Here is a 27,801-nt window from a genome sequence, read left to right on the forward strand (position 1 = left end):
ACAGCTGCCCCAGTACACTGTGTATGGATGTAGCAGAGCTGGGTGTGTTGGGGCAGCTGACATGTGTATGGATGTACACTAGGTATCAAAGTTAGTAGAAGTCTTATATTTTTTTTTTTTTTTTTTTTAAGGAACTGGTAATACAGCTTTCATAGCTGTGAGGGTAAATGCCTTGCCTCTGATGTGAAAGGTCGTGAGTTCAAATCCTAGGAGAAACTTTGAAAGAAAGCCTAAATGAGATTTAAATACACCAGGGTCTCATAGCTGTGTGTCAGCTGCGTGCCGCTCTCTCTGCCCGAAGTGAACAAACTCATGCTCGCACTCATCGGAGCGCATCCGGCCGGCAAGTACAGGAACAGAAGGAGATTATGTCAGATGGATGACTGGGTGCAGGCGGCGGCCGGTGCCCCCAGGCAGAGTGCGCTCTACGCGGTTGCCTACTCTGCTTATGGGTGCCTACTCTGCTGGCCCCGGCGCCATACCTGAAGGAGCGAGGGTGATCATGTACATCCTCCTTTGCAAATGAAATGAAATTTTTCAAACCAGCACTGGGATCTGATTTACTTTTGTAATTGCAAGTAATCAAAAAGTTTTTCAATAAATTGTCCAGCGCCATCTGCTTTTTTTTTTTTCTTTTCTGGATTTAAGTCATCCCATGATTAATGGGGTATTGGGGTATTGCGGTTATGTGACGTTACAACTACTAGTTCGGTAGGGGTCCTGCCACTGAGACCCCCACCGAGAACAGGGACCTCATGCCCCATGGAGTCTCCTGAATTGAACGGCGTGGTGTGTCAGGCATGCATGTAGCCGCTCCATTAATTTCTATTGGAGTTCTGAAGATGGCAGAATGCTGTACTTGGCTTGAAGTTCAGGGGAATCCACGGAGTACGGGGTTCCCCTTGATTGTGGTCTGGGTCCCAGTAGTAGGTCTCACTGATGTATTTATCCCCTATCCTGTGGATAGGTGACAACTTGACACCACCAGACTACCTCTTTTATGTAAAAAATGAAAATCTGACATTATATACTACATGGCAGTCTCAATCTAACAAAGCTAGAGCCAGCCTTGTACCTAACATGGATCCTGAGATCTCCCCATTCACTGCTTCAATTTCTCTGCTAGATTTTCTTCAGCCTGGTGGCTCAAGGGGCTTGGCCTCTCAGGCGATGTCCTTTCTTCTGCAGCTCTTTCTTTGTAAATGTCACAGCTTCTAATAGTAGATACAGCTGCTGCCAGTTAAAGGATAGAACTTGGCATTTGCATCCACCTCCGAGAGGTGGCAGAGAAATAAGGAAAAGAACAAACAGCAAGTAGCGCTATACAGATACATTTTATTGAATAATTCAGTGGGAGTTATTTAATGACATGCAATTACATAACTATTCAGGTCCAGGTACTGGTTTGAAAATGTAGACTATTTTTCTTGTTGGATAACCCCTTTTAACGAAGTTTTCAGTGTTATTTATGAGAGATAATATTATGTACTTTTTCTTTTCTCCAGCGCCTCCACAACGGCACTGACAGGAGGGTGTCCCCGCCTCCCCAGGACAGTACAATGTAGAAGCTCACGTTTAAAAGGCCCCCCTCCCTTTACCTCCTTCAGTTGTTGTTGTTGTTGTTGTTGTTGTTGTTGTTGTTGTTGTTGTTGTTGTTGTTTTTCCTGTCCTCAAGGGATCACGTGAAAGCCTCTCCTGCAGTGTCGGGAGTACAAGTCACGTTTCACATGGCCTGTCAGTTGGCCCCATTCGGGAGGGTCTGTGCAGGGAACGGTGATTGAAGATGGCCTTTTGCCTCTGTCCCGATCCTTTGGCTTAAAGGGTTTCTATCACTTCGTATGACATAATTAGCTGTCAGACACTAGCGATCTGCTAGTGTCTGCTCTGGCCAACCATCCTACTATAATCACTTGTGGGGCAGCGGTTTTGCTAAAAAACTAACTTTTATAAATATGCTAATGAGCCTCTAGGTGCTATGTGGGCGTCATTAGCACCTAGAGGCTCCGTCTACCTTCATACACAGCCGCCGCCCAGCGCATCCCTCCAGCCCGCCCATGTCCTCCTCCGTGTGACGCTGCGGACGAGTTCTCGCGCATGCGCCGTGCGCGGCTGTATTCGGCGCATTTGAGATCTCAGCTCGGAGCGGTCAGACATTCAATGCGCATGCGCCGAATACAGCCGCGCATGCGCATTGAATGTCTGACCGCTCCGAGCTGAGATCTCAAATGCGCCGAATACAGCCGCGCACGGCGCATGCGCGAGAACTCGTCCGCAGCGTCACACGGAGGAGGACATGGGCGGGCTGGAGGGATGCGCTGGGCGGCGGCTGTGTATGAAGGTAGACGGAGCCTCTAGGTGCTAATGACGCCCACATAGCACCTAGAGGCTCATTAGCATATTTATAAAAGTTAGTTTTTTAGCAAAACCGCTGCCCCACAAGTGATTATAGTAGGATGGTTGGCCAGAGCAGACACTAGCAGATCGCTAGTGTCTGACAGCTAATTATGTCATACGAAGTGATAGAAACCCTTTAAGCCTTTCAGTGAAGGCGTCCCTGGGCATCCGCTTCCCCGGTGACGGTACCGGAACTTCTGGGCAGAGTTCCGCTTTACCAGGTCTCAGCGCGTCACTTCTGCCAGCACATGACGTCAGAGACCTGGTGGATATCGGAGGAGTGTCGGGAGTGCAGTAGACTGTTTCCTGCAATTGCAGCATGTCCGCTCCCTTAGAAGTTCCTGATATGTCCCGCAGACCTGTGGATCCTTCTGCCGTTCAGAGCCCGGTAAGCCTCCTCCTAACAGTTGTCTCACATAACCTCTATTTGGGGGAAGAGGGAGCACAATTATATTGTTTCTCTCCCACTGGTATTGGTGCTGGCCTTCATTTTAAAATTCTTAGTTTTTAATTCAGCCCAAAAATGTATCTTACTTTATGGTGCTGGCCTCCGTGCCCTATAAAGACCTCTAGCGGAGATTCGGCGCGGAGACAATCTGCAATGTGCAAAAAATCCCTGCCGTCTGTCCTAGGTGTACAAATAAGTAGTAACTGAAGATTCACCATCCTTCCTAGAATCCATAAGAAATATGATCAAGGAGGAAGTAAACACGGTGATAGACGCAATATAACCACCAGTTCCTCCTCTAACAGTCAACCTCACAGAGATAACAGATAGCGGAATTCCCATGTGATCCAGACTCTGAGGGCAAAATATTTTCTCAGGCAGAGTCCGAATCTTCTAAGGACGAATCAGGGCAGCCTTTTTGTATTCCCAAAGATATGGAAAAATTATTAAAAACAATAAGAGCTACTATGAACATTGAGGACGTAAAGGAATCTCAATCAGTTCAGGATAAAATGTTTCAAGGATTGGGCGAAAAGAAAAGGAAAGTCTTCCCCATCCATATCAACATTAAAATGTTGATCGCTAAAGAATGGAAGAATCCAGAAAGGCAAAATAAAATTCCAAATGCCTTTTTTAAAAGAAAATACCCCTTTGCAGAATTAGACTCATCCTCTTGGGATGAAGTTCCTAAGATCGACTCTCCAGTTGCTCGCATATAAAAAAAAGACTTCTTAACCTTTTGAGGACATGGGCCTCTTAAAGGATCCAATGGATAAGAAATGTGAGGGTCTTTTCAAGCGGGCATGGGAGACAAACGCAGCTATGCTGAGGCCTAGTATAGCGGCTACCTGTGCCTCCAGATCATTATCATAGTAAGGCTCTTGGCTAGGTCTTCTGCCTTATCAAATGCCACTCGTAGAGCTGTATGGCTCAGATCCTGGTCCGCGAATGCTACCTCGAATGGTCGTCTGTGCTCCATTCTGTGTGAGGGGGATAAGTTGTTTGGTTCAGCCTTTAGACGACATTTTGGAGAAGGCATCAGACAGGAAGAAAGGCTTCTCTAAAGACTCAAAATTTTTCCAACAGAGATGGTCCTTTCGGAGCCAAAAAGGACCAGATCAGAGGAAGAAAGGCATCTCTGGAAGATGGTAATCCTTAAGAGGAAACATGAGGTTTTTTGTTCACCCCAGAAACCACTGCAAACTCTTCACAATGACGCCATATTTCAGGTAGGAGGCAGATTAAAAAGATTTGCCTCAGCCTGGGAAAACCTTTTTACCTTCCCTTAGGTAAGAAATACCATAAGAGAAGGTTACAAGCTAGAGTTTGTATACCACCAACAAGCCTTTGAGTCGACTAGAAAAACAGAAGGCTCTGGAATCGGTGATATTATTGCTGCTCCAAAAACAAGTCATAATTCCGGTACCCAAAGATCTGGAGGGAACAGGTTTTTATTCTCCGGTATTTTTAGTTCGAAATCCAAACAGAGTAGTAATAAACTTGAAAAGGTTGAATAAGAGTATAGCCTAAAAAAATTTGAAGATGGAGACAATCGGGTTAAAGGGTTTCTGTCACCTGGAAAATGGGTATTAAGCTGGCTGACATTAGCGATGTGCTAATGTCAGCTGAACATAACTATATTAGGGCTATCTCACTGCCTGCCGCTGTGATTTAGAAAAAACTAACTTTTAATAATATGCTAATTAGCCTCCAGGAGCAGAGGGGACGTTGCTCCTGCTCCTAGAGGCTCCGTTCTCCCACCTCTGGCCACGCCCTGCTACACTAGATTGACAGGGGCAGGCATCGTTGGTCTCCTACTTCCGGCCCTGTCTGCAGTGTAAATCTCGCGCCATTCAGTATTCGGCGCAGTGAGTGGAGGGCGCTTGCCGGCTGCGAGCTTCCTCACTGCGCCTACGCCGAATACTGAACAGCGAGAGATTTACACTGCAGACAGGGCCGGAAGTAGGAGACCAACGATGCCTGCCCCTGTCAATCTAGTGTAGCAGGACGTGACCAGAGGTGGGAGAACGGCGCCTCTAGGAGCAGGGGCAACGTCCCCTCTGCTCCTGGAGGCTAATTAGCATATTATTAAAAGTTTTCTAAATCGCAGCGGCAGGCAGTGAGATAGCCCTAATATAGTTATGTTCAGCTGACATTAGCACATCGCTAATGTCAGCCAGCTTAAAGCGAACCTGTCATCGGGATTTTGGGTATAGAGCTGAGGACATGGGCTGCTAGATGGCCGCTAGCACATCCGCAATACCCAGTCCCCATATCTCTGTGTGCTTTTATTGTGTAAAAAAAACGATTTGATACATATGCAAATTAACATAAGAGTCATATCTTACTTGTCTGACCAGAGAAGAGTCATATTTTCAAGCTCTGACTCATCTCAGGTTAATTTGCATATGTATCAAATCGTTTTTTTTACACAATAAAAGCACACAGAGCTATGGGGACTGGGTATTGCGGATGTGCTAGCGGCCATCTAGCAACCCATGTCCTCAGCTCTATACACAAAATCCTGGTGACAGGTTCCCTTTAATACCCATTTTTCAAGTGACAGAAACCCTTTTAACAGTAAATCTCCTGATTCAAGACTCCTACATGGGAACTCTCAACCTTTTCGATGCATATTACCATGTGCTCATTCACAAACTATCAGAAATATCTGACTGGCGATATTTCTGAAAGGAGAGAAGCGTCAGTTTCAGGCCCTTCCCTTCGGGTTGTCCTCAGCCCCCAGAATTTTTTCAAAGGTCATGGCAGAAGTGACAAGTCACCATAACCTTCAGGGTATCTTAATCGTTCTGTTTCTGGACGATTTTATTTATTTTTATTTTTTTTATTGCAGCTCCGTCCCTCCAAATTCTCTAGTTAATCTACAGATGGTTCAAAAGAAGCTGCGGGAATTGGGCTGGTTACTAAACAAAGAAAAGTCAGACTTGGTTCCCAGCAGAGAGAAAATATTTTTGGGGGTCAAGTTAAACTCACACAATCTCATGTCTTTTTTTTCCCCTCTAGAAAAACAAATTTCTTTATCTCAAAAGGTCTTTGTTTTGCAAATCCAGAACAGTATACTTCAGAGACATCATGACTCTTTTAGGCCATTTGACGTCCACAATTCCAGCAGTGTGTTGGGCCCAACATCACACACAAGGCCACTACAATCATTTCTCCTGGAGAACTGGGATGGAAATTAGAATACCCTAGACAAGAGGATAAAAGTTCCTTTAAAGGTAAAGCAGTCTCTCCTGTGGTGAAGAGAAAAAAACTAACAAAACAAAAACAAATCTTGTCAGGAGTATTTTGGCAACACACAAATCAAGTCGTTATTTCTACCAACGCCAGCAATTGCGGATGGGGAGGCCACACCAAATATCAGGTAATGCAAGGCGTTTGGAGTTAAAAATAGCAGAAGCATCTTCAAATCTAAAAGAGCTGATGGCCGTCTTCAAAACACTCCTCTCTCTCCAATCAACTGTAAAATCCCAACATGTAAAAAGTCTGTTTGACAATTCCACCACTGTGGCTTATTTAAACCGGCAAGGAGGGACAAAAAGCAGAGCTCTGCAAAATCTGTCAGAGATATTTCGCTGGGCAGAAAAGAACCTGAATTGTTTAATGGCCGTCCATCTCAAAGGCAAGGAAAACATAGTAGTGGACTATCTCAGCTGAGAGAATATAAAATGGGGAGCCTGCGGTGCGGGGGCATCTGCTCTCCTTTCAGCAGGTCTGGAGAGCTCACGTTCGAGACGCCTGGACCCTGAAAATTGTAACTTCTGGTTACAAGATAGAATTCGCTTCCAGACCTCCGAAACGTTTCTTCCCTTCTCGGGTTCCGGGTGATCCGGCCCTTTTACAAGTGGTCTCTTCCCTTCTGGTCCGGAGAGTAGTTGCCCCAGTTCCTCTGGAGGAACAGGGTTCAGGGTTCTACTCAAATCTCTTTGTGGTGCCAAAGAAGGGATCTGTACATCTGGTCCTGGACCTGAAGCTCTTTAACAAGTCACGTCGGGTGCGGAGGTTCCGGATGGTATCCCTCTGCTCCGTTATTGCTTCTCTTCTTCCAGGGGAGTTCCTCGCGTCAGTGGACATCCGGGATGCCTATCTGCATGTCCCTATCGCAGAATTTCACCACAGATTCCTGCGCTTCGCCATTGGCGGCTGTCATTATCTCTGGTGCCCTACCTGGACAACATACTGATAAAGGCTCCCCCTCGTCCCCAGGCCGAAGACAGCGTCAGGTTCACTGTTCAGACTCTGCAGCAGTTCGGCTGGCTGATCAGCTTCCCGAAGTCCTCTCGCCAACCTGCCCAGAGGGTGACCTTCCTGGGGATGATTCTGGACACCACTGCAGTCTGGGTATTCCTTCCAGATTACAAGTTCTCTCAGGAACGGGAGTCGGTGTCTCGCCTTCTGCATTCTCCGTGTATCTCCATCAGGGAGTGCATGCAGGTTCTGGGGCTTATGGTGGCCTCCTTCGAGGCTGTTCCCTTTGCCCAGTTTCACACTCTGCCTCTGCGACAGGCGATCCTGTCTTTCTGGGACAGGACATCGAGGGGTCTGGACTCTCAGATCCGCCTCGGGTTCGCATGGGACTCCCGTGGTGGCTGTCCCCTCAGAATCTGGCTTCAGGGAGATCCTTCCTCCCAATCTCCGATGCTAGTCTGGGGGGTTGGGGTGGCTTTTTCCGGGCTCGGACGGTTCAGAGGGTGGGTCAGAAGTGGAAGCCCGCCTTCCAATCAACATACCGGAGCTCAGAATAATTTTTCTCTGTCTCATTGGACCCCCCTCCTAGCGGGTCTCCTGGTAAGGGTCCAGTCGGACAATGCCACAGCTGCGTCCTATATCAATATTCAGGGCGGAACCCGCAGCCGGACAGGTGATGCAAGAGGTGAAAATGATCCTCCAGTGGGCGGAAGCTCATGTTCCAATATGGTCTGCAGTTTACATCCCAGGGGTCGAAAACTGGACGGCAGACTTTCTCAGCCGCAACAGGGTGGATCCAGGAGAGTGGTCTCTGCATCAGGACGTATTCGAGGACGTATGTCGCCGTTGGGGCCGCCCGGACGTGGACCTGATGGTGTCCAGGCTCAACAACGAGGTTCCCACGTTCCTGGCCCGAGCTCGGGATCCTGAGGCTTACGGGGTGGACGCTCTGGTGTCTCCGTGGCGACACTTCACGCTCCTCTGTCTTCCCACCTCTGCCTCACTCCCAAAGGTTCTTCGCAGGGTCGCGGTGGAAGGGATCCCGACCATAATCATCGCCCCCGATTGACCTCGGCGCGCCTGGTTCTCGGAAGGCACTCGGAGGCTGGCAGACATTCCCTGGCCTCTTTCTCTCAGGGAGGACCTGCTGTCTCAAGGACCGCTTTTCCACCGGATTTTACAGCCACTAAGTTTAACGGCGTGGCTGTTGTGACCTCCATCTTGACGTAGAGGGGCTTCTCAGACTCTGTCGTGAAGTCCATGATAAGAGCCAGGAGACCAGCTTCCTCCCGGATATAATATCGTACCTGGAAGGCCTTTCTTGTCTTTTTGCGACTTTGTTTTTTCACTTCGTTTCTCGTTTCTCCGTTCAGGTGATCCTCTCTTCTCTCCAGTCGGGTCTTGAGATGGGAATGTCCCTGAGCTCTCTGAAGGGTCAGGTCTCTGCTCTGGCCATTTTCTTTCAGCGGTCTCTGTCTCTGCTCGGTCCGGTGAGGACCTTCCTACTGGGTGTGGCGCATTCGGTCCTTCCGTGTGTCCCTCCCCTGCCCCCCTGGGATCTGAACCTGGTCCCGTCTTCTCTGGAGGCAGCTCCTTTGAGTCCCTGAGGGACATTTCCCTGAGTCTTCTCACCTGGAAGGTGGTCTTTTGGTGGCCATCACCTCTTTCTGGAGGGTATCGGAGCTGGGCGCCCTCTCCTCCAAGGGACCCTTTTTGGTCTTCCATAAGGATATGGTGGTACTGCCCCCAGTCCCTTCTTTTTTGACCCGCTCCGGCAAACCCCAAGGAGCGTGCTCTCCATTCTCTGGATGTTGTCAGTGCTTTGCGGGTGTACCTCTCGGTTACTGCCCCATTTCGCCGCTCGGACTCCCTTTTTGTGGTTCCCGAGGGGCCTCGTGAGGGTCTGGCGACCTCCAAGGTCACTGTGGCTCGGTGCATTCGGTCAACTATTACCATGGCCTATCGGTCCCGGGGTAGGGTTTCCCCTAGCGGGGGTTACCGTGCACTCCACCAGGGCGGTAGGGGTCTCCTGGGCTAGGCGCAATCGAGCCTCTACATCACAACTTTGTAAGGCGGCCACCTGGTCGTCCTTAAATACCTTTACCAAGTTCTACCAGCCGCACTCTCTGGCGTCGGCTGATGCTGCCCTAGGGCGCAAGGTATTGCAGGCTGTGGTTCCTGTTTAACCATTGGACGTTTCCCTCTGGAGGTGTTGGTCTTCTCACCCCATGGACTGCTCTAGGACGTCCCATGGTCTGTGTCCCCCAATGGAATGGCAGAGAAAAGGAGATTTTTTTTGTGAAACTCACCTGTAAAATCTTTTTCTAGTCTTTTCCATTGGGGGACACAGCTCCCACCCATTCTTGTCTGTTACAGGAGGGGTTGGTTCTATTCTATTGGGACCTTATGGTTTACGGCCTGATGGCGGTATTCCTCGGTTCTCGGTTTTTCTTTATTAATATTTGTTTTTTGTCTCATTCTCCTACTGTTTTTGCACGCACTGAGGTCCTCCTGTTGGAGCATGGGGGTATAGCCAGTGGAGGAGAAGCTGTTTTTTATTATTTGCATAGTGTCTCCTCCTAGTGGTGGCTTAAGCTATACCCATGGTCTGTGTCCCCCAATGGAAAAGACGAGAAAAAGATTTTACAGGTGAGTTTCACAAAAAATCTCCTTTTTATTGGCAATTACATCGGCTAGAAGTGTTAGGGAAATCCAAGCCTTTTCTTGCAGACCACCTTACCTCACGGTCTTGGACAGCATTATTCTCACGAATACTCCGATGTTTTTGCCAAAAGTTGTGTCCAGATTCCATCGACAGCAGGTGGTATCCTTACCTTTCTTCTGTCCAGATCCATCCTCAGAATTAGATAAGAAATATCCTCATAATCCAGATGCAAGAAGATGCATACTAACTTGGACGTCACCGAAGAATTCTGAAACTCGGACCATCTTCTGCAGTATCCATAAAGGATCTGCAGCAAGCAAGAGTACCATCGCAAGATGGATAAGAAATGCCATTGAATTCTGCTACATTAAGAAGGACTTTACTCCCCCCTAAAGGGATAAAGGCACATTCTACTAGGGCAATTTCTGCCTCATGGGTAGAATATGCCTCTCCATCTGTGGATCTAATATGCAGGGCAGCCACTTGGGCAAACCCTCGTATTTTTTTCAGACTTTACTGCCCAAAAGTTAAATCATAATTATGGTGTACATCCATTTTGGAAAGTATTATCTGCGGTAGTCCCACCCTAAGGGTCCATTCACACGTCCGCAATTTCGTTCCGCATTTTGTGGAACCGAATTGTGGACCCATTCATTTCTATGGGGCAGCACAATATGCTGCCCGGACACGGAATTGCAGATCCGCACTTCCGGGTCTGCACTTCCGTTTTGCAAAAAAATAGAATGTGTCCTATTGTCCGCAATTGGGGACAAGAACAGGCAAATTCTATTAGTGCCGGCAATGTGCGGTCTGCAAAATGCGGAATGCACATTGCCGCTGTCCGTGTTTTGTGGATCTGCAAAACACGTTGCGGACGTGTGAATGGAGCCTAAAAATAGTTTTTTTCTGTTACTCCTCCTGTGAGTGCCGTTGTGGAGGCGCCGGGGAAAAGGGGTTGATTACTCTTACCAGTAATTGGATTTTCCAATAGCCTCCACAATGGCGCTGGAGTTTCCCAACCTATTTCTTTTATTCTGTGACATAATTATGTAATCATGTATTATCTGAATATTTTAAATGCACTTTCTTTGCATTACGATTCAGTCCTATGTCTTTAACTGAAGCAGGTAAAGGCCTTTTTAAACTTGAGCTTCTAAGTTGTTTCCTGTCTTGGGGAGGCGGGGGACACCCTCCTGTGAGTGCTGTTGTGGAGGCTATTGGAAGATCCAATTACTGGTAAGAGTAATTAACCCTATTTGTAATGCTAAAAATGTTTTTTTTTTTTTCCTTTTTGTATTCTTCAGGCAAGAAACAGCCTTCCGAGTATTAAAATTAATCCAAAACCTGAACGTAGCAAACGCTTTGAAAGCTATGAAGTAATTATGGTTTGAACACCCCTTCTAAAATCTTTATTTTATTTCTCTGTATGTTAAGGTGGGTTTACCTATATTGCTTTGTACTGATATATTTCAGGAAGACTTCCAGATGCCTAACGTGCGCCTGGCTGCTACAGGCATGGAGTCAACTCCAGCTTCTGATGATGACAATGATGTGGAACATGAGCTAGAAAGAGCTGCACAACAGCACCTACAAAGAGAGCATTTCATGGGAAACACAAATGCACCATTGGTATGTTTTTATATATCTTATTTAGGTTACTTTCACACTAGAGTTTATGGGGGATGCGTGAAAATCACAAGCCTCTGCAAGCAAGTGCGGGTGCGGTGCGATTTTTACGCATTGGTTGCTAAGGAGACAAGGGATGTATGATTCAGGACCCCATTTACTTTATTATTTTCCATTATAACATGGTTATAATCAGGGCTGTGGAGTCGGTATATAAATGGTCTGACTCCAACTTCTCAGTTTTTGGTACCTCCGACTCTTCTGTATTTAATATGTGAATGTATTTTATACATTTCTTGAAGGAAAGAAAGGCAACATACATGTCATTACCACAGAACTACTGGCTAGGAGCCACTGCCTTCTCCTTTGTGTGCTGATCTTCTGCTGAAGATCGGGCAGTGGGGGCATCCAGGAAGGGGCATTTATTGTAAAACATGATTTCCCTAGTAGAAGCCCATAGTCATGTTTAAAGTTTAAGCTAACAATCTGATGTGGATGACACATAAGATAAGATGCTATATATATATATATATATATATATATATATATATATATATATATATATATATATATATATATATATATATATAATCATCCACCGATGCCCCATAACAGTGCCATCCACAGATGCCCCCATAACAGTGCCATCCACAGACCACCTTTAGTTCAAAAGCACACCTTTTTTGGTTCAAAATATTTTTTTTATTTTCCTCCTCAAAAACCTAGGTGCGTCTTATAGGGCGAAAAATACGGTAATTAATTCTAACTTTTTGTAAATTGGGACATTTAAACTTGCTTTTTTTATTTTATTCCAATTTAAATCTAGTAGGAGTCATTTTTTGCCGACTCAGACTCCAGGTAACCAAAATTGACTCTGACTCCACAGCCCTGGTTATAATGGAAAATAATAGTATTATTTAATACAGAATGCTTAGTACAATAGGGCTGGAGGGGTTAAAAAATAAAATAAAAACATAACTCTCCTCATCCACTTGATCGCGCAGCCGGCATCCTTTGTTTTTCTTGAAAGGATCTTCGCTAACGTCATCGTGCTCACCATGTGGTCAAGTGGATGAGGTGAGTTATGTTTTTATTATTCTTTAACCCTCAATTGACATACTTGGCATTCTGTATTAAAGAATGCTATTATTTTACATTATAACCATGTTATAAGGGAAAATAATAAAGTAAATGGGGTCCTGAGTCATACATCCCTTGTCTCCTTAGCAACCGTGCGTGAAAATCGCACCACATCCACACTTGCTTGCGGATGCTTGCGAATTTCACGCATCCCCATTCATTTCTATGGGGCCTGAGTTGCGTGAAAACGCAGAATATATAGAACATGCTGCAGTTTTCACGCAACACACAATGTTTTTCATGCAACGCGTGAAAAACATTGCTCATGTATACAGCCCCATTGAAATGAATGGGTCAGGATTCACGTCACACGTTGCACCTGCACAGAATACTCGCCCGTGTGAAAAGGGGTTAAGAAAACTGGAGTAGGGTGGACATCCCAGCAGTAGGAGCCCAATAGATCAGGAAGTGTACAGTATATCCTAGAGATGCAACTGTATTACATATCCATGTTCTCATCCATAATAGAACATCCATTTTTTTTATTTATTTTTTTCAAAGGCTGATGAACAACATAGGCCAAGTTTTCGTCCAGGCTTAGAAGGTGGCAGCTCAGAGGAGGAATCTTCAAATGAAATGCAAAGTGTCTCTAATGGCATGTCTGCTTGCAGACAGTCTGCAGAAGGCTATGGTGTTTGTTCGCCTGGAGCGTTTCCTCTCGGTATGTTTGCACTTTATTTCAGTGTTTGTCTATGAACCTCTTGGGTGCGTCATCTCTTTTTAAAATTTTTTTTTTTTCTATAAGCTTTCTATAAACGTAGCTGTTTGAGTGCCTCTTTGTTGCATAGAGACTTGAATGTTTTAGTAGCACTGTTTTGGGGAACATTTGTTGGATAACGTATAACTGTAAAATCGGTGTTTGCCACGCAGTTAAATTGGCATCTTCTATTTTTTTTTTTTTTTAAAGCCTATAAAGTTAGCAGTAAAATTTCAAGACAACTTCTAAAACCCTATGGACCCTATTTTAAAAACTTTATTTGGGAAACTTAAATGGGTTATCCTGGAATTTTATATTGATATGACCTTCATTCCTCTGTATAGGTAATCAGATCGGCAGGGTTCAGACACCCATGACCCCCACCTATCAGCTTTTAAAAGAGGCTGGTGCTCCATAAGCCCACTGCTTCTTTCTAGGCCACATGACGTCGCTGTACATCTGTTACATGACCTAGTTGCAGTTTAGCCCATTGAAGTGAATGAGGGTGAGCAGCAATACCAAGCACAGCCGCTATAAAATGTACAGCACTGCGCTTGGAAAGAAGCCGACTGCATTCACCAGAGCTACAGTGTGTGGTGGCTCCCTGAAACAGTTGATAGGCAGGGGTGCTGGGACTCAGACCCACGCCAATGTGATAATTATGACCTAACCTGAGGATAGGTCATCTTATTGATTCCTGGTTTGGACCCCTTTGACCTTTTAGGTGTTTCACAAGAATCAAATCCATTTCCTAAAAATTATCTAAATGTTTTTGTATCCATTCCATTTTTCTGTAACACCGCAGGTGATGGTGAGAAATGCAACTTGGCATTTATGACCCTGATTCTATAGTTCTTAAAAATATCACACATGTGCAACATGGCTCAACCAAAGAATTTTGGGGCAATGTTTCCATCAAAACGAACCTCCACTTCAAGAAAAGAAATTCACAGTTTAACTAGCACAACGCTCTTTCTCCAGAATAAACCCTGTTAAACCAGACATTGGCAGGTAGGGCTCATCATGCTGAATTAAAACTATACCTTTTTCTTTTGTTAAACAGCTGCAGAGAAATCTGCAGGTTTATTCATATGCAAATGAGCAATTAGAGCACCAGGAGGCTGGGCTGAATCATTTGAGCACTGCTTTGTAACCCCCACCTGTGCTTTGCATGCTCTCCCCTCCCCTTGTTTGACAGGAGCTAGACATCCACATACTAAAAGGGCAGAGCTATGTCCTAGCATCTGCATATCATATACTTTGTGTACTATAGCTTCACCACACTGAGAACTGCTCAGAAAGCTAATGTACATGTTACTGCTTTATTCACAAGCACAATATACGATTATGAAGACACTAGTAATGTGGGTTAGCTTATAAGCATAGAAAAGTCTTCTATATGTGGTAATGCTATAGCTTAGTTTTGCATGTAGAGATTCCAGGTTTGAATCCTGGGAAAGACATCTAGGTTTTTTCTTTAGATATATTATTATTTTTTTTTTTTTTTTTTCCTCCTACCACGTTTAACCCATAATAAGTCTATATCCATATGTTGAGAATGTGTTTTTAAGCTTAAACAGCTAATATTGCTGGTTTCTTTTATAATCCTATATTCCTATATTGTGCCTGTGAATAAACCAGTAATAGGTTTTAGGTTTCTGAACACAAAAAACCCTGGTCTCAATATAGAAAGGGCTTTTAATATATTTTATATTATTTTAGTATAGCCTTTTTATTATGGGTCAAATGAGAGAGAAAAAGATTTTGCAAGTTTGTCCTGGGACTTGAACTGTCTGTTCTGGGACTAGGATTTCCACATGCATGGCAGACCACTTACCACCAAGCTATAGCTTTACCACATAGAGAAGGTGGTTTGTTCCATGCTTAGAAGCCAACACACATTACTGGCGGTTTTATGATCCTATATTGTGTGGAAATAAAGCAGTAATATGTAGATTAGTTTTTTGAGCAGATCTGTGTTGCAAAGCTATAGTACATAGTGTATATGATAGGTAGATGCTAGGACACAGCTCTGCCCTCAGCATGTTTAGCCTGGTCATTCAAGGGGAGGGGATGTTATAAAGCTGTGCTCCATGGATTCAGCCCCACCTCCCTGTGCTCAAACTTGCTCATTTGAGTATTAATAAAAAACTGATTTCTCTGCAGCTGTTTACCCTACAGACAAAAGTATAGTTTTAAGGTACTTTCACACTTGCGTTGTTTGATTCCGGCAGGCAGTTCCGTTGCCTGAACTGCCTGCCTGATCAGGCAAACTGTATGCAAACGCATGTCATTTTCTCTGACCAGGCATTTTTCAGACTGATCAGGATCCTGATCAGTCTGAAAAATGCCTGATCAGTCAGAAAAATGCATTGCAATACCGGATCCGTTTTTCCGGTGTTATCAGGCAAAACGCATCCGGTATAAATGTTTTTTTCTCATTTTTAAAGGTCTGCGCATGCGCAGACCGGAAGGACGGATCCGGCATTCCGGTATTTTGAATGCCGGATCCGGCACTAATGCATTCCTATGGGGAAAAAAAATGCTGAATCCGGCATTCAGGCAAGTCTTCAGTTTTTTTCGCCGGAGATAAAACCGTAGCATGCTACGGTTTTCTCTTTTGCCTGATCAGTCAAAATGACTGAACTGAAGACATCCTGATGCATCCTGAACGGATTACTCTCCATTCAGAATGCATGGGGCTATGCCTGATCAGTTCTTTTCCGGTATAGAGCCCCTCTGACGGAACTCTATGCCGGAAAAGAAAAACGATAATGTGAAAGTAGCCTTAATCAGCATGGTGAGCCCCACCAGGCAGTAGGTCTGCTTTAATAGGGTTGATCCTGATGACAGTCCCTTTAACTGGTACCCTCATTTTCATATTTTTAGCTGCAGATCCACCAATTCCTGGGCTTTTCTTTCGCTATCTAAGGTGGCCTCACAGGTTCTTACACCATTTGATGCACGCTGTGCATTGGTAGCATAAGGCTAGGTCTACACGACTACATTTGTCGTGCGACACATAGGGCACAACTACACTGCAACATGTGTCGCTCGACATTGATGTCGCACCAATGTTGCGAGACATTATTTATAATAATAGTCTATGGTGTCGCACTGCGACATACTGCGACGCGGCAATCGTAGAAAAATCCATTTCGAATTTGTCGTGTCGCAGTGCGACACCATAGACCAGTGTTTCCCAACCAGTGTGCCTCCAGCTGTTGCAAAACTACAACTCCCAGAATGCCTGGACAGCCTTTGCCTGTGCGGGCATGCTGGGAGTTGTAGTTTTGCAACAGCTGGAGGCACACTGGTTGGGAAACACTGCCATAGACTCATTATAAATGTCGTCGTGTAGACCTAGCCTTAGACATTTCTACTTGGCCAGCCCTGCTCTTGGATTGGCCAGAACTGTTCATGTGAGCAGCGCTGGCAAATCCAAGGGCAGCACTGTTTTACTAACTACTTTTTAAACTGCCTCTCTGGAGTACACTTTTTTTAATTTTTTTTAATTTTTTATTTTTATGGTTTACTACCCTTACACAATAAAACTCATATTCTTTTTGTTTTTTCGATTATTTCCTGAGAACCATAACTCCCCCTCCCCCTCTCTAGCTATAGCTGTGTAAAGGGCTTATTTTTTTGCAGAATGAGTTTTCACATCCATTGCAAATGTGTATACCCTTCAAGTGTGCTTGTTCTCACACTAATATCTTGGAGTTAGCTGAGAGTTACATTTTTTCAGGTGCTGAAACTGGAGATGGAAGCGGTAAAACGGTCGATGGGCCAAATACTTCTCAGACTTCAGAATTGGTGCTATGTGACTTGTGGAAAAAGAACATGGCTACCAGGAATATAGCTGGGGAGGAAGATGCAAAGCAGGTAAATAATATAATTTCATTATCTTTATACTGCTTTTCTTTTTATGTGTAGCATAAAACATACATCAATAAAAATTAACCCCCAAAATTATTAATCCTTACACTTTTAGGCATCTGGTGACAGGATCGGCCCAGTTGGAAATGGTGGAACCTCAAAGGAGGCCAATGGATTAGAAAAGAGTCAACAACATTTTGATTGGGATAAGCAAGTAAGTATTACATTACACTTCCCCCATCTCTAGCCGGAGCTACAAAACCGTGAAATGCAGTGTCCTCTGCTGCTCCTTCCTATGACATGTTGCCCCATTGGCATTGCTAATGTCCTGCTCTGCTATTGTTGCTCTTCTTTCAACCAAATGAGCCCGTGAGACATTTGCACCCAGGTCTGGAGTATTTCACTGAAAATGAACTTGAATAAGTTCTTATGACTCCCCCCGAGAGCAATGATCTGTGGGAGCTCTGATGACCGCTTACATTCGTTCTGCACTGTGTACATCTGGGTCTGAATTGCTGACTTTTCCCTCCAAGGGAAACTTGTAGAATGTGGAAGCAATGATGTATATGATTATATGGAAGACATAAAAGTATTGTAAAGACGTTGCTCAACTTAATGTGCGCTTTGAACTGTTGAAATGAAAATGTGCTTTCTAGGGGTTATACATCTATTCAATCTTAATAGAGATCAACATGAAAAACCAGTCAAAAATGATCCAGTAGTGAGATTAGTTACTACTAAGACATTTATTTTGATGTTGCCCCCCCCCCCGTGTTAAATTTGTATAATAATGTCCATGTTTATCTCAGTCCTCAAATTGTCACCTGTCTGAATCATATCTGCTCTTAAAAGCTGTGACAGTTATAGGGAAAGAGCTGCAGCAGGAAGGACACTATCTTCATGATAACATAATCTGTAGTGCTAGTCATATACTGCGATATCCAGTCAGTAGGCAAATCACACTGTGAATTAACATACAGATTATTTACCTTATATTTATTACAGTGCTGGAAATGGAAGCATATTAGTTCTCTAGTGGTAGACTAAGACCACCTGCACACTGGTGTGGATGAACTCAAGGTTCTCACGAATTTCGTTGTGGTTCTGCAGCATATCCACACCAAAATCCACAATTTCGACCGTATTATTCGCCCTATAAGACGCACCTAGGTTTTTGAGGAGGAAAATAAGAAGAAAAATATTTTGAACCAAAAGGTGTGCTTTTGGTGGATTTTGAACTAATGGTGGTCTGTGGATGACGCACTGTCATGTGGGGGGGTCTGTGGATGACGCACTGTCATGTGGGGGGATCTGTGGATGACGCACTGTCATGTGGGGGGATCTGTGGAGGACGCACTGTCATGTGGGGGGATCTGTGGATGACGCACTGTCATGTGGGGGGATCTGTGGAGGACGCACTGTCATGTGGGGGGATCTGTGGATGACGCACTGTCATGTGGGGGGATCTGTGGAGGACGCACTGTCATGTGGGGGGATCTGTGGATGACGCACTGTCATGTGGGGGGATCTGTGGATGACGCACTGTCATGTGGGGGGATCTGTGGATGACGCACTGTCATGTGGGGGGATCTGTGGATGACACACTGTCATGTGGGGGGATCTGTGGATGACGCACTGTCATGTGGGGGGATCTGTGGATGACGCACTGTCGTTATATATGTCATCCACAGATCCTCCTCAGAACATTGTCCCCCAATACACTGGCCCGCCGCCCGGGGAGAGCTTAAGTTAAACGTATTAACAGGTTAAGGATTAATATTTATAAATACTGCAGTGAGTGGCGGGGCCCGATGTAAAAGCATCGGGCCCCGCCCCAAGTTCCGGACTCCAGCCCCTCTTCTCTCCCCGCTCATACATCGCAGGCTGCGATGTAAAATGGAAGCATTTGCCCCATATTTTTGGTGTGGATTACATGCAGTTTTGCTGCAGATCTTGCCTTTCCGTTGAAAAGGGGTGAAATCCACAGCTAAAACTGCAAACATAATTGACCTGCAGTGGATTTGGAAATCCGCTATGCAGGTCAATTTCTGCGCATAAACAATTTGTGTAATGTGACACCCTTTGCTGGTACTGCGTGTATTCCATATTGTGTGCCGGTGGCCTAAAGCTGACCATACACATTGGCCTCTAAGTTATGTGAGGAGCTCACAACAAAGCGTCTGGCAGCAGCTTTCTCCTCTCTCCGGTTGAGCCGAAAGTGGGGAAGGTGGGCGGGTGTCGGGAGAGATGGCTGTTGAATGAACAGTTTTTATAGGCGCTTTTAAATCATGACTGACTCAGACCAGTAGGATACTTCATATTTGGGGCTCATGCACATGACCGTGTACTTGTCATGCCCTTGCTGACCGCAAATTGTCGCCCGCTATGCACGAGCACCGGCTGCGTGCCCACCGTCTGCAGACCCATTCATTTGAATGGGGTCCACGATCCGCATCCGATGGTCCGCATTGCATGCACTACTCTTTTGCGGTGTAGAGACACGGACAGAAAACCCACGTAAGCACTCCAGTCCACACCTCTATGATATGGTGGCCATTTATTGCAGACCCGCTGTTTGCAGGTTGCAATATGAGCATGGCCAGCACACTGTCACCCGCATCCTCAGGATAGGTCATCAGTGTTTGAATAATGGGGGTCTCCATACCCGGGATTCCTGCCGATCCGATGTTTGAGAAGGCATCGGCACTCCTGTGAGCACTGCATCATTCTCTCAGCATACCAAGCACAGCACCGTACATTGTATAGCAGCTGTGCTTGGTATCGTGCTCTGCTCCAGTCACTTCAGTGGGGCTGAGCTGTGTTTAGGCCATGTGACTGATGAACGCGTCATCACTTGGCCTAAGGAAAGGTGAAAGAAGGCCATGGCACTACTGCAAGTGCGAATGCCTTAAACAGCTAATTGGCAGGGGTCTCGAATGTCAACGCCCCACATATCTGATACTGATGACCTATGCGATCGGCAATAACGCATTTGACCCCTTAGATGCCGTGGTCAATTGTGACCACAGCGGCTGAGGCTCCTTTCCCTGGCAGATCTGCAGTGCTAAGGTCGGTGTTGATGGCCTTGAGCCTGCTAGAAGCTATTATGTCTACCACAAGTATATTCTATGGAGTCTTGCAAGTCGCAATGCTCGTTGAAGTAATTTAATGATCACATTTTAAAGTCCCCTTAAGGGTTTAAAAATTTTTTTTTTTTTAAATATCAAAAAATTCAAATCTGCTGCTCTTCCAATTATAAAAAATAAACACAATCATTTGCACCACTGTGTCCCAAAATGCCTGTAAATAAAACACATGGAAAACACCCTGTGAACAAAAAAATAAAGTTGTGACTCTGGGAAGACATGGGAAATAGCCTGAGCAGGTTAAAGCGATTTTCTGTATTCCCCATATACAGTCAATATCAGATTGGGGTGTAGACTTCCAGCGCTGCATTCTCTGCAGTGTTTACCTGCTCGACATTGCAGTGGCGAGTAGTGTAATTCCAGCTCCTGCATCCCCATACACTTCACTGCTACGGAGTGTAACTACAGCTGCTGTCTCCATTCAAGTGAATGGGGGGGGAGAAGCTGGAATTTACACTGCTCGCTGCTGCAATGTTGACTGTGAGCAGGTAAATGGTGACGAGAACGCTGGACTTGAAGGATTGCTGTGTTCTCTTCATACAGCCGATCGCTGGGGTGGACCCCCCACCAATCTAATATTGATGACTTATCTTGAGGTCATAAATATAGGTAAATCAGAAAACACCTCTAAATTTATGTAATTTTAGTTGTATTATTAATTTCCTTTTTCTTTATAGAGCTCATGGAATCCAAATTCATCACTGGCAAGTACAACACAAAAACTGGACTCCCACTATTTCAAAGATGGTAGAGCTTCAAATGGGAACTTTGGCTTGGAGACCTCTACCGATCTCTCTCAGATGTTTTCACACACGACCCATACATCTGGGTTTGTGGACGCCGCTAGCTTAGACACAGCTGGCAAAGGAAATGTTAATCGATTAGCGGATACATATTTATCACCTACTTGTTCTAACCAGACGGGGTATGATATCTGGCAGTCAGGTGAAATGCAGACATCGCAGTGGAGCTTTCAGCAGAGTAATGATAAAGGTATGCTTCCCACATTCTCTGTTCTAGTAGACATGCCTAGCTGTCACCTGACCTCCTCGGCACTATTTTGTCCAGTTTTTTTTCCTGGAATCTGAGACAGGCCTTGTACAGGAAACTAATTGTTCTGTGTTATGTGTAAAATGTACTTAAAGTGGTTGTCCGAGTTATGAAAAAAATATATATAGCACTGAAAATCTGATGGGCAGTAATATATAACTAAGCTAAGCAAGTTTTATGCAAAAAAAAAAAAAAAAAAATATATATATATATATATATATATATATATATATATATATATATTTCCTCATTTCCCTGGTTCTCTTCTGGCCCTTTGTTTACATGCAATAAAAACAATCTCTGCCCCTCCCCCTGCTCTGCTAAGGGGATGTCTACAAGAGCTGCCCTGAGTGACATGTCTGCCTGCTGGGAGAATTGGCAGCATGCTGTATGTGTAGTACTACAAGTCCCAGCTGTATAATGACACTGCTAAGGGAGTGGATACACAAGCTGCCCGGAAGTGCTGGGAGACTCGGCAGCATGTTGTATGTGTAGGACTAAAAGTCCCAGCTGTATAATAACACTGCTAATACAGACAGGATCTTCCCCCTACCTTCTTGTGCAATGCTCTCTCTAGTCTGTCAGCTCCTGTGCCCAGCATTGTCTCCTCACTGCTGCAAATACCTAGTCTGTGCAGCTGTAGGGGTTAAGAATCCTAGGCGAGAGCAGTGACATCTCCTTTACAGGTTTGTAAACTAACTTTATCAGAGCAGGGAGAGAAGCTGACATCACAGGTCATGTGACACTCGGAGAAACCAGCCACTGGAGATAAAGTGAGTGAATTGGAAAGCTGTTACATTTGCTTAGTTAGGAACATAGAAAGAACAAAAAAATAACTGTTAACCCCTTTAACTCAGTTATACTGTTCACATGGTGTAGTGTAAAATGGATACCTCTGGAGAATGTGCCATTACTTTTCTTGTGTTTGAGCGTTTCTGTACTTGCTCAGCTCATGTTTTACACTTTGAATATTTTGTATGTATGACCATAAACTAGAGAATATTTTATATGCACATTATTTCCTTTAATCAAAGATAAATGAGGGTATTATTATTATTTTTTTTTAACTGCATAGTTTTTAAATTGAGGACAGATTTTTATGAACACCTGCAGTCCCTGGAGATCCGATCATGTTAATACAGTCTCCTGACTACAGCATTCTGGTCCCAGTTGGCTACTTTCGTAAATCACTAGTCTCATAGTACACTGCAGATTAGCTAAAGTCTCAGTAGGACTCGCTTGGTCCTGTTAGGATTGTACGATAATCTGGTGATTGTGCCTTTTTTTTTTTCTCACTGCAGGTTTTCAGTCACAAAGTGTTGTTTATCAAAATGAAGACGGCAAGTGGGTTACTGATCTTGCTTACTATAAGCCGTTTGAAAAAAAGAGCTTATCTGGATCAGCAAGTGACTTTAAAGATGAAAATTTTATTGTTGGAGGTAATGTTTTTTTATTTAACAGTTTAGGCTCATCTGATTAAAAAAAACATTTCTTTAATTTTTTTTTATTAATAATAATATAATATTTCATTTTTCCAAACATGTGATTTTCATATGACTTTGCTTATGCCCCGAGTCTCAGTGATGTAAAAGATTATATATGCCAAATTTCAAGAAGATTGGATATTTAGGGGTTGCACACTTTTATTACTACTCTTACTCCTGTACCTAGGAGGTTGGTCTAAAAACGACTTCAGTTTCAGGATCCCAGGGGCTCTGCATCAAGCAAGGTGGGTGGCAAAGGCAGTATATGCACTTAAAATTGTCTTCAATGAGATTTGAAAGGAATGAAATGGGTAGCACATTTTGTCAGCCTCCTATATGTTCGCTTTTTGCACGAGGCAATTGTAAGTCGATGGGCTACAAAGAATTATTTGGATATGCTGCAGCTTCCGAGCACTTACCCAGATGCAGATGTCAAAAAAAGTGCTCTCACAGTTGCTAAGAGACACCTTTTGGTATCTGTCAGAAACAAACGTAGGATTGGCTTTTTTGGAGGAATGTATGAAAAAAAAATTGAGAAACCAAACCTGCAAAGAAAAAATAAATAAAATTATTAGAGGGTAAAAACAAGTTTTTTGAAGAAAAAGACCTGAGCCATTTTGTTACTAATAAAACAAAGACGTTCTTTGAATTGTTTGGGATCCACGACGTGACAGAATACTGCAGTGATTCTCTAAGAAGCCATGTAAACGTTTTTAAGGTGGTCAATGATACCGCAGAAAGAGGAATTGCTCTGATAAAAAAGTTTAACGAATCGATCAGGGACAAGCAACAAAAACAATTCTTGTTGAGGGTAGACGAGCATCACAGAAAAGTTGTCACCAAGCTAACAAAAGAAGGGATTGCATTGTTCAAAGTTGATTAATAGAACACATGTTTTGCCTATCATAATACCTATTAATCTTAGTGTCTAGTTTTAATATTTTAAGTTTGATTTCTTGTTTTCCCAATAAAAGTAATTAACATTGAAAAATCTTTTCTCGCCCATATTTATTGGGGGACACAGAGACCGTGGGTATAGCTATGTCCTCTAGGAGGGGTTGACACTAGTAAAAGCTGTTAGCTCCTCCCCCGGCAGCTATACCTCCTCCAGCCTGGGGAGAGAGCTCCAGTTTTTTCTAGTGTCATTAGGAGGCAAGACCTCCCTGCTTTGCAGGGATCTCCTGAAGATTTCTTATTTCAGTTTTATTTTTTTCCTTCATTTTCAGAGGGGAAAACAGTGGACGCCTAGCCTCCTTGTTCTCTCGGGGTCGAGTTGCGCCAGTGCCGGCCACCCGCACTGCTGCCTCCCCCACGGAAGACAAGGTGGACCAGGGCAGCCTCGCTTCCCTGCTTCCCGCCAGCCAAGGGGTCACCTAGGTCCGTCAAATAGACCCTCCCGCCATGCCAGACTCCTGCCACTCCGGTGCCAGCTGCTGAGGAGGTGACCCTGCTGGAAAAGGTGACCTTATGGGCCCACTTAGGGAGGGTGAAGAGAAGAGGAGAAAGATAAGGTGAGTTCACGGGACTAGAGGAGTATGTTAACCCTCTTCCTCCCTCCCTATTTGGCAAGCACTGGCTCTCTGCTTCCCCTCCCTCCCTCCCAGGCCAGACACACCGGACTTCATTTATCCCTGGGCAGTATCCGCTGTGCTCTATATTTGTTATCTCACTACAGGAGGGGAGCGGAGGAGGTTCCCGTTCCCCAGCGCCATAATCCGCCCATCCAGGGAGCGGGCGCTAATCGCGCTGCTCCAGTAGGGACCGCCAGCTCTGTGTCCGGGCCCCTGCTTAACTTTGGGCCTACCCCTTCCTCCGTCTTTCTCCGGCCCACGCAGCATCCACGACCGGAGACCGCATTAAAATGTGACGTAGTCCCGAGCGCCGCACTCCCCCCTCTGTGCCCGGCCTGACAGTACAGCGGAGCTGCATTCCGGTCGGCCGTGTCCATAACTTAGGCCACGGCTTACTAGGCCGCACTCTTTCATCCCCGAGTATGGGGGGAGGGGGGGCGGCGGCGGCTTAGGTCTATCACGAATTCTTCCCGCCCTACTTCCACTTCCCCTCCCTTGTTTTTTCTCAGGCAGTTAACCCTTCCTAACCAGCCAACTCTTGAGGCTGGTGCAGGATTGCGCCTATCTGCAGGGCAATGGGTTTAAATGCTGCTGATTTAACCCCTTCCTGCCTCTGGTCCCTGAGGCTGGGCGTCCTATTTTTATTTAAAAATAAATATAGAAAGTTCATAAAAGATTTTGGGTCCAGCTCCATCAGGCCTCATTGCCGCTGGACCGCTCTGTCTGTGTCAGACTGGGCCCGTGTCCTAGTACGGGCAGAGGAGGACCTCTCAGCTTCCAATCCACCCTCGGGGTCGCTTGATTGGTATTCATAGAATGTGTCGGCAGATGAGAACCATTTGGCCCATCTAGTCTGCCCAATATACTGAATACTATGAATAGCCACTGGCCCTATCCTATTACTTTTAAACCTTTGCCCCTCTAATTTAAAACTATGTCCTCTTGTAGCAGTTTTTCTTCTTTTAAATATTCTCTCCTCTTTTACCTTGTTGATTCCCTTTATGTATTTAAAAGTTTCTATCATATCCCCTCTGTCTCCTTTCTTCCAAGCTATACATCTGCGTAATCCAACGGTGGATCTCCGGACCTTCCTATTCGCCCACTGGGCCGTTTGGTTGATAGGCACTACCTTTGCTATCCTCTGGTGGACCTCCGGACCTTCCCAATCACCCTCCGGGGTCGCTTGGTTGATATACATTGCCTGCGCAATCCAATGGTGGACCTTCCCATCACTCTCCGGGCCGTTTGGTGGATAGGCACCACTTGCGCAATCCAATGGACCTTCCCAATCACCCTCCGAGGTCGTTGGGTGATATGGCACTACCTGCGCAATCCACTGGTGGACGTCTGGACCTTCCAAATCACCCTCCAGGGTAATTTGATGGAGGAATCACTACCTGCGAAGTCCACTGATGGACCTATGGACCTTCCCAATCACCCTCCTGGGTCGTTTGGTTGATATTCTCCACCTGCGCAATCCACTGGTGGACGTCTGGGCCTTCCCAATCTCCCTCTGGGGATCGTTTGGTTGATAAGACACCGCCTACGCTATCCAGTGAGTGAACCTCTAGAAGTTCCCATTCCACCTCCGGGTAGTTTGGTTTATACCTCCCAGAATCTTGCCATGGCAGTCGCAGGCTCGCCGGTGGGAGTTAAGACTACACACGGCGGGCCAGAGCAGGATATTTTCCTCCTCGGTCTCCTCCACACCCCCACCCTTCCTCCGTAGCGTCAATCGCGTCCGAGATAGACAACAATACTTGTCGTGTGCATTACCCCCTTCGTTAAGCGGGGTATTTGCACTACTACTGGATGCAGTACGTACTCCCTTGTATATTACCTCCCTCCATTGGGGCCTCCCGCACTAGAACTTTTCAGTGCCGGCAGTAGGCGTTCCCCCTTTTATTTAGGTGTCTGAACTACATTCCCACTGGGGACAGTGCTATGTGGATTAGCCTCTTCCATAGGTGGCGCTATGGCATTATCCCTGGTTCAGGGTTTACTGTCTGTCTTACCCCCTTACGTAGGTGGGGAATTGATACAGGACCCTCCCCTTGCCTTGCCCTTTCTGTAAGAGGCGTTTTCTCTCTACTTGGATTTGGCTCCTGCTAGATGCATTACTGCATTGCCGCACTTCATGGTAAAGTACTTGCACTACGACTGAGCGCAGTGATTGCTGTAAGCGTTTCCCCCTTTCTTGGTGGGATAATTGCAACATTGCCTCTTCCACAAGTGTTCCACATCCGTGGGGAATGAGTACACATCTTGATGTTAGACTTCACCTACACCACGGCTATAGGTGCCTTAGCTTCTTCTACAAGTGGAGCGCAGTGAGTATCGTTACACGCTGGTGCCCTTTATTCTTCCTCTATCGGTATTTCCGTGCCGCCAGTGGATACTGTGGCTCTTTCCCCGTTGTGCAGAGTCTCGCAGTTGTCCTAGCGTTCCCCATCTCCATGGTCCTCCACTGTTCCAATGTGTCCAACATTATTTGGTGTGTACACCATGGCACGTAATATTGTGATTACGTCCCAGTAGTCGAGTGTTACACTGACTCTATATTCTCTTTCCACTATTTCTGATGTGGGAAGTGGTTGTGCAGGCACTCTGGTTTAGCTTGGCAGCCTGTTCTCCTCCACTGGTGCGGATTTTATGCTGGGACTAGCGTTTGCAGTCGCTGTAGTGTGGCATTCCCTCAGGTAGGGGTTTTACTCTGACGCTGGCTTGGCGGTTGCTCCTGTTCAACGCCCTCCCCAGGTGGAGTGTTTAAGGTTAGCTCTCCTTCCCTGGGGCGGTATGATACCATGGCTTCTACCGGATTCCTCTCCTTTGCCCCTCATTTTGTGCTGGCTGGGCACGCTGCAGCTTCTACAGTATGGGGGTCCTGGAGTAACCATTACAGACTCTGGCTCCCTCTGCTCGGCTCCTTCGTCAGGTGATGGATTCTTCTAACGCCGAAATCGGTGGTGTACGCTGTATGGCCGCCTCCTTAGGCGGAGTATGGCACCGCCGCTTTCATCCGGTGGCTACTTCTGTGTACTGCCAGTCTCAGTTGGGGAATAGGCTTCGCCCTGCCCCTTTTATCCCTCCGTTGGTTCCTTTTCTGGATCAAGGTTCACGGCCACTCTGCAAATCTTGGTAGCTCCCACGTTACTACTTCCCCTCATCTGCGTTGATGCAGGGTGTTGGTTCTGTGGTTTTTTTTTCTTCCAGTCTTGTTCCGGAACGACTGTTGGGCTGTGACGTTTTCCATATTCCTCCTTCTGCAGGTGAATCCCGTATCTACAACTACCTCTCTTGAGACTTGACTAATGATTGCCATGTCAGTCCGATTTGTAGTCATGCCTTTTCACTGCACATTCCGTGGCTAGACTAAGAGACTCACCACGCCAGGCTGAGCGGGGGTGCTGTCACTACTGTTGATGGAGTTTCGTTCTTGGACCGGGACGCTCCTTTTCTTCCTCCTCGAGGCACGAGTTCTTTTCTCTCATC

At 45.6% G+C, this 27,801-nt stretch overlaps 1 protein-coding gene across 2 annotated transcripts in view; it reads left to right on the forward strand.

Moving 5' to 3' along the window:
• The window catches only part of CEP192 (centrosomal protein 192), a 184,635-nt gene that overhangs the window by 35,618 nt on the left and 121,216 nt on the right, over positions 1-27,801 (forward strand). For both annotated transcript variants that reach the window (XM_040432242.1, XM_040432243.1), the window contains exons 8-14: positions 11,021-11,092; positions 11,190-11,345; positions 12,984-13,143; positions 16,928-17,064; positions 17,174-17,272; positions 20,882-21,197; positions 22,556-22,693. In XM_040432242.1, the coding sequence (XP_040288176.1) occupies positions 11,021-11,092; positions 11,190-11,345; positions 12,984-13,143; positions 16,928-17,064; positions 17,174-17,272; positions 20,882-21,197; positions 22,556-22,693 (1,078 nt within the window). The remainder of the gene's footprint in view (positions 1-11,020; positions 11,093-11,189; positions 11,346-12,983; positions 13,144-16,927; positions 17,065-17,173; positions 17,273-20,881; positions 21,198-22,555; positions 22,694-27,801) is intronic.

Source organism: Bufo bufo, chromosome 5 (assembly GCF_905171765.1).
Source record: "Bufo bufo chromosome 5, aBufBuf1.1, whole genome shotgun sequence".
Classification (NCBI taxonomy): domain Eukaryota; kingdom Metazoa; phylum Chordata; class Amphibia; order Anura; family Bufonidae; genus Bufo; species Bufo bufo.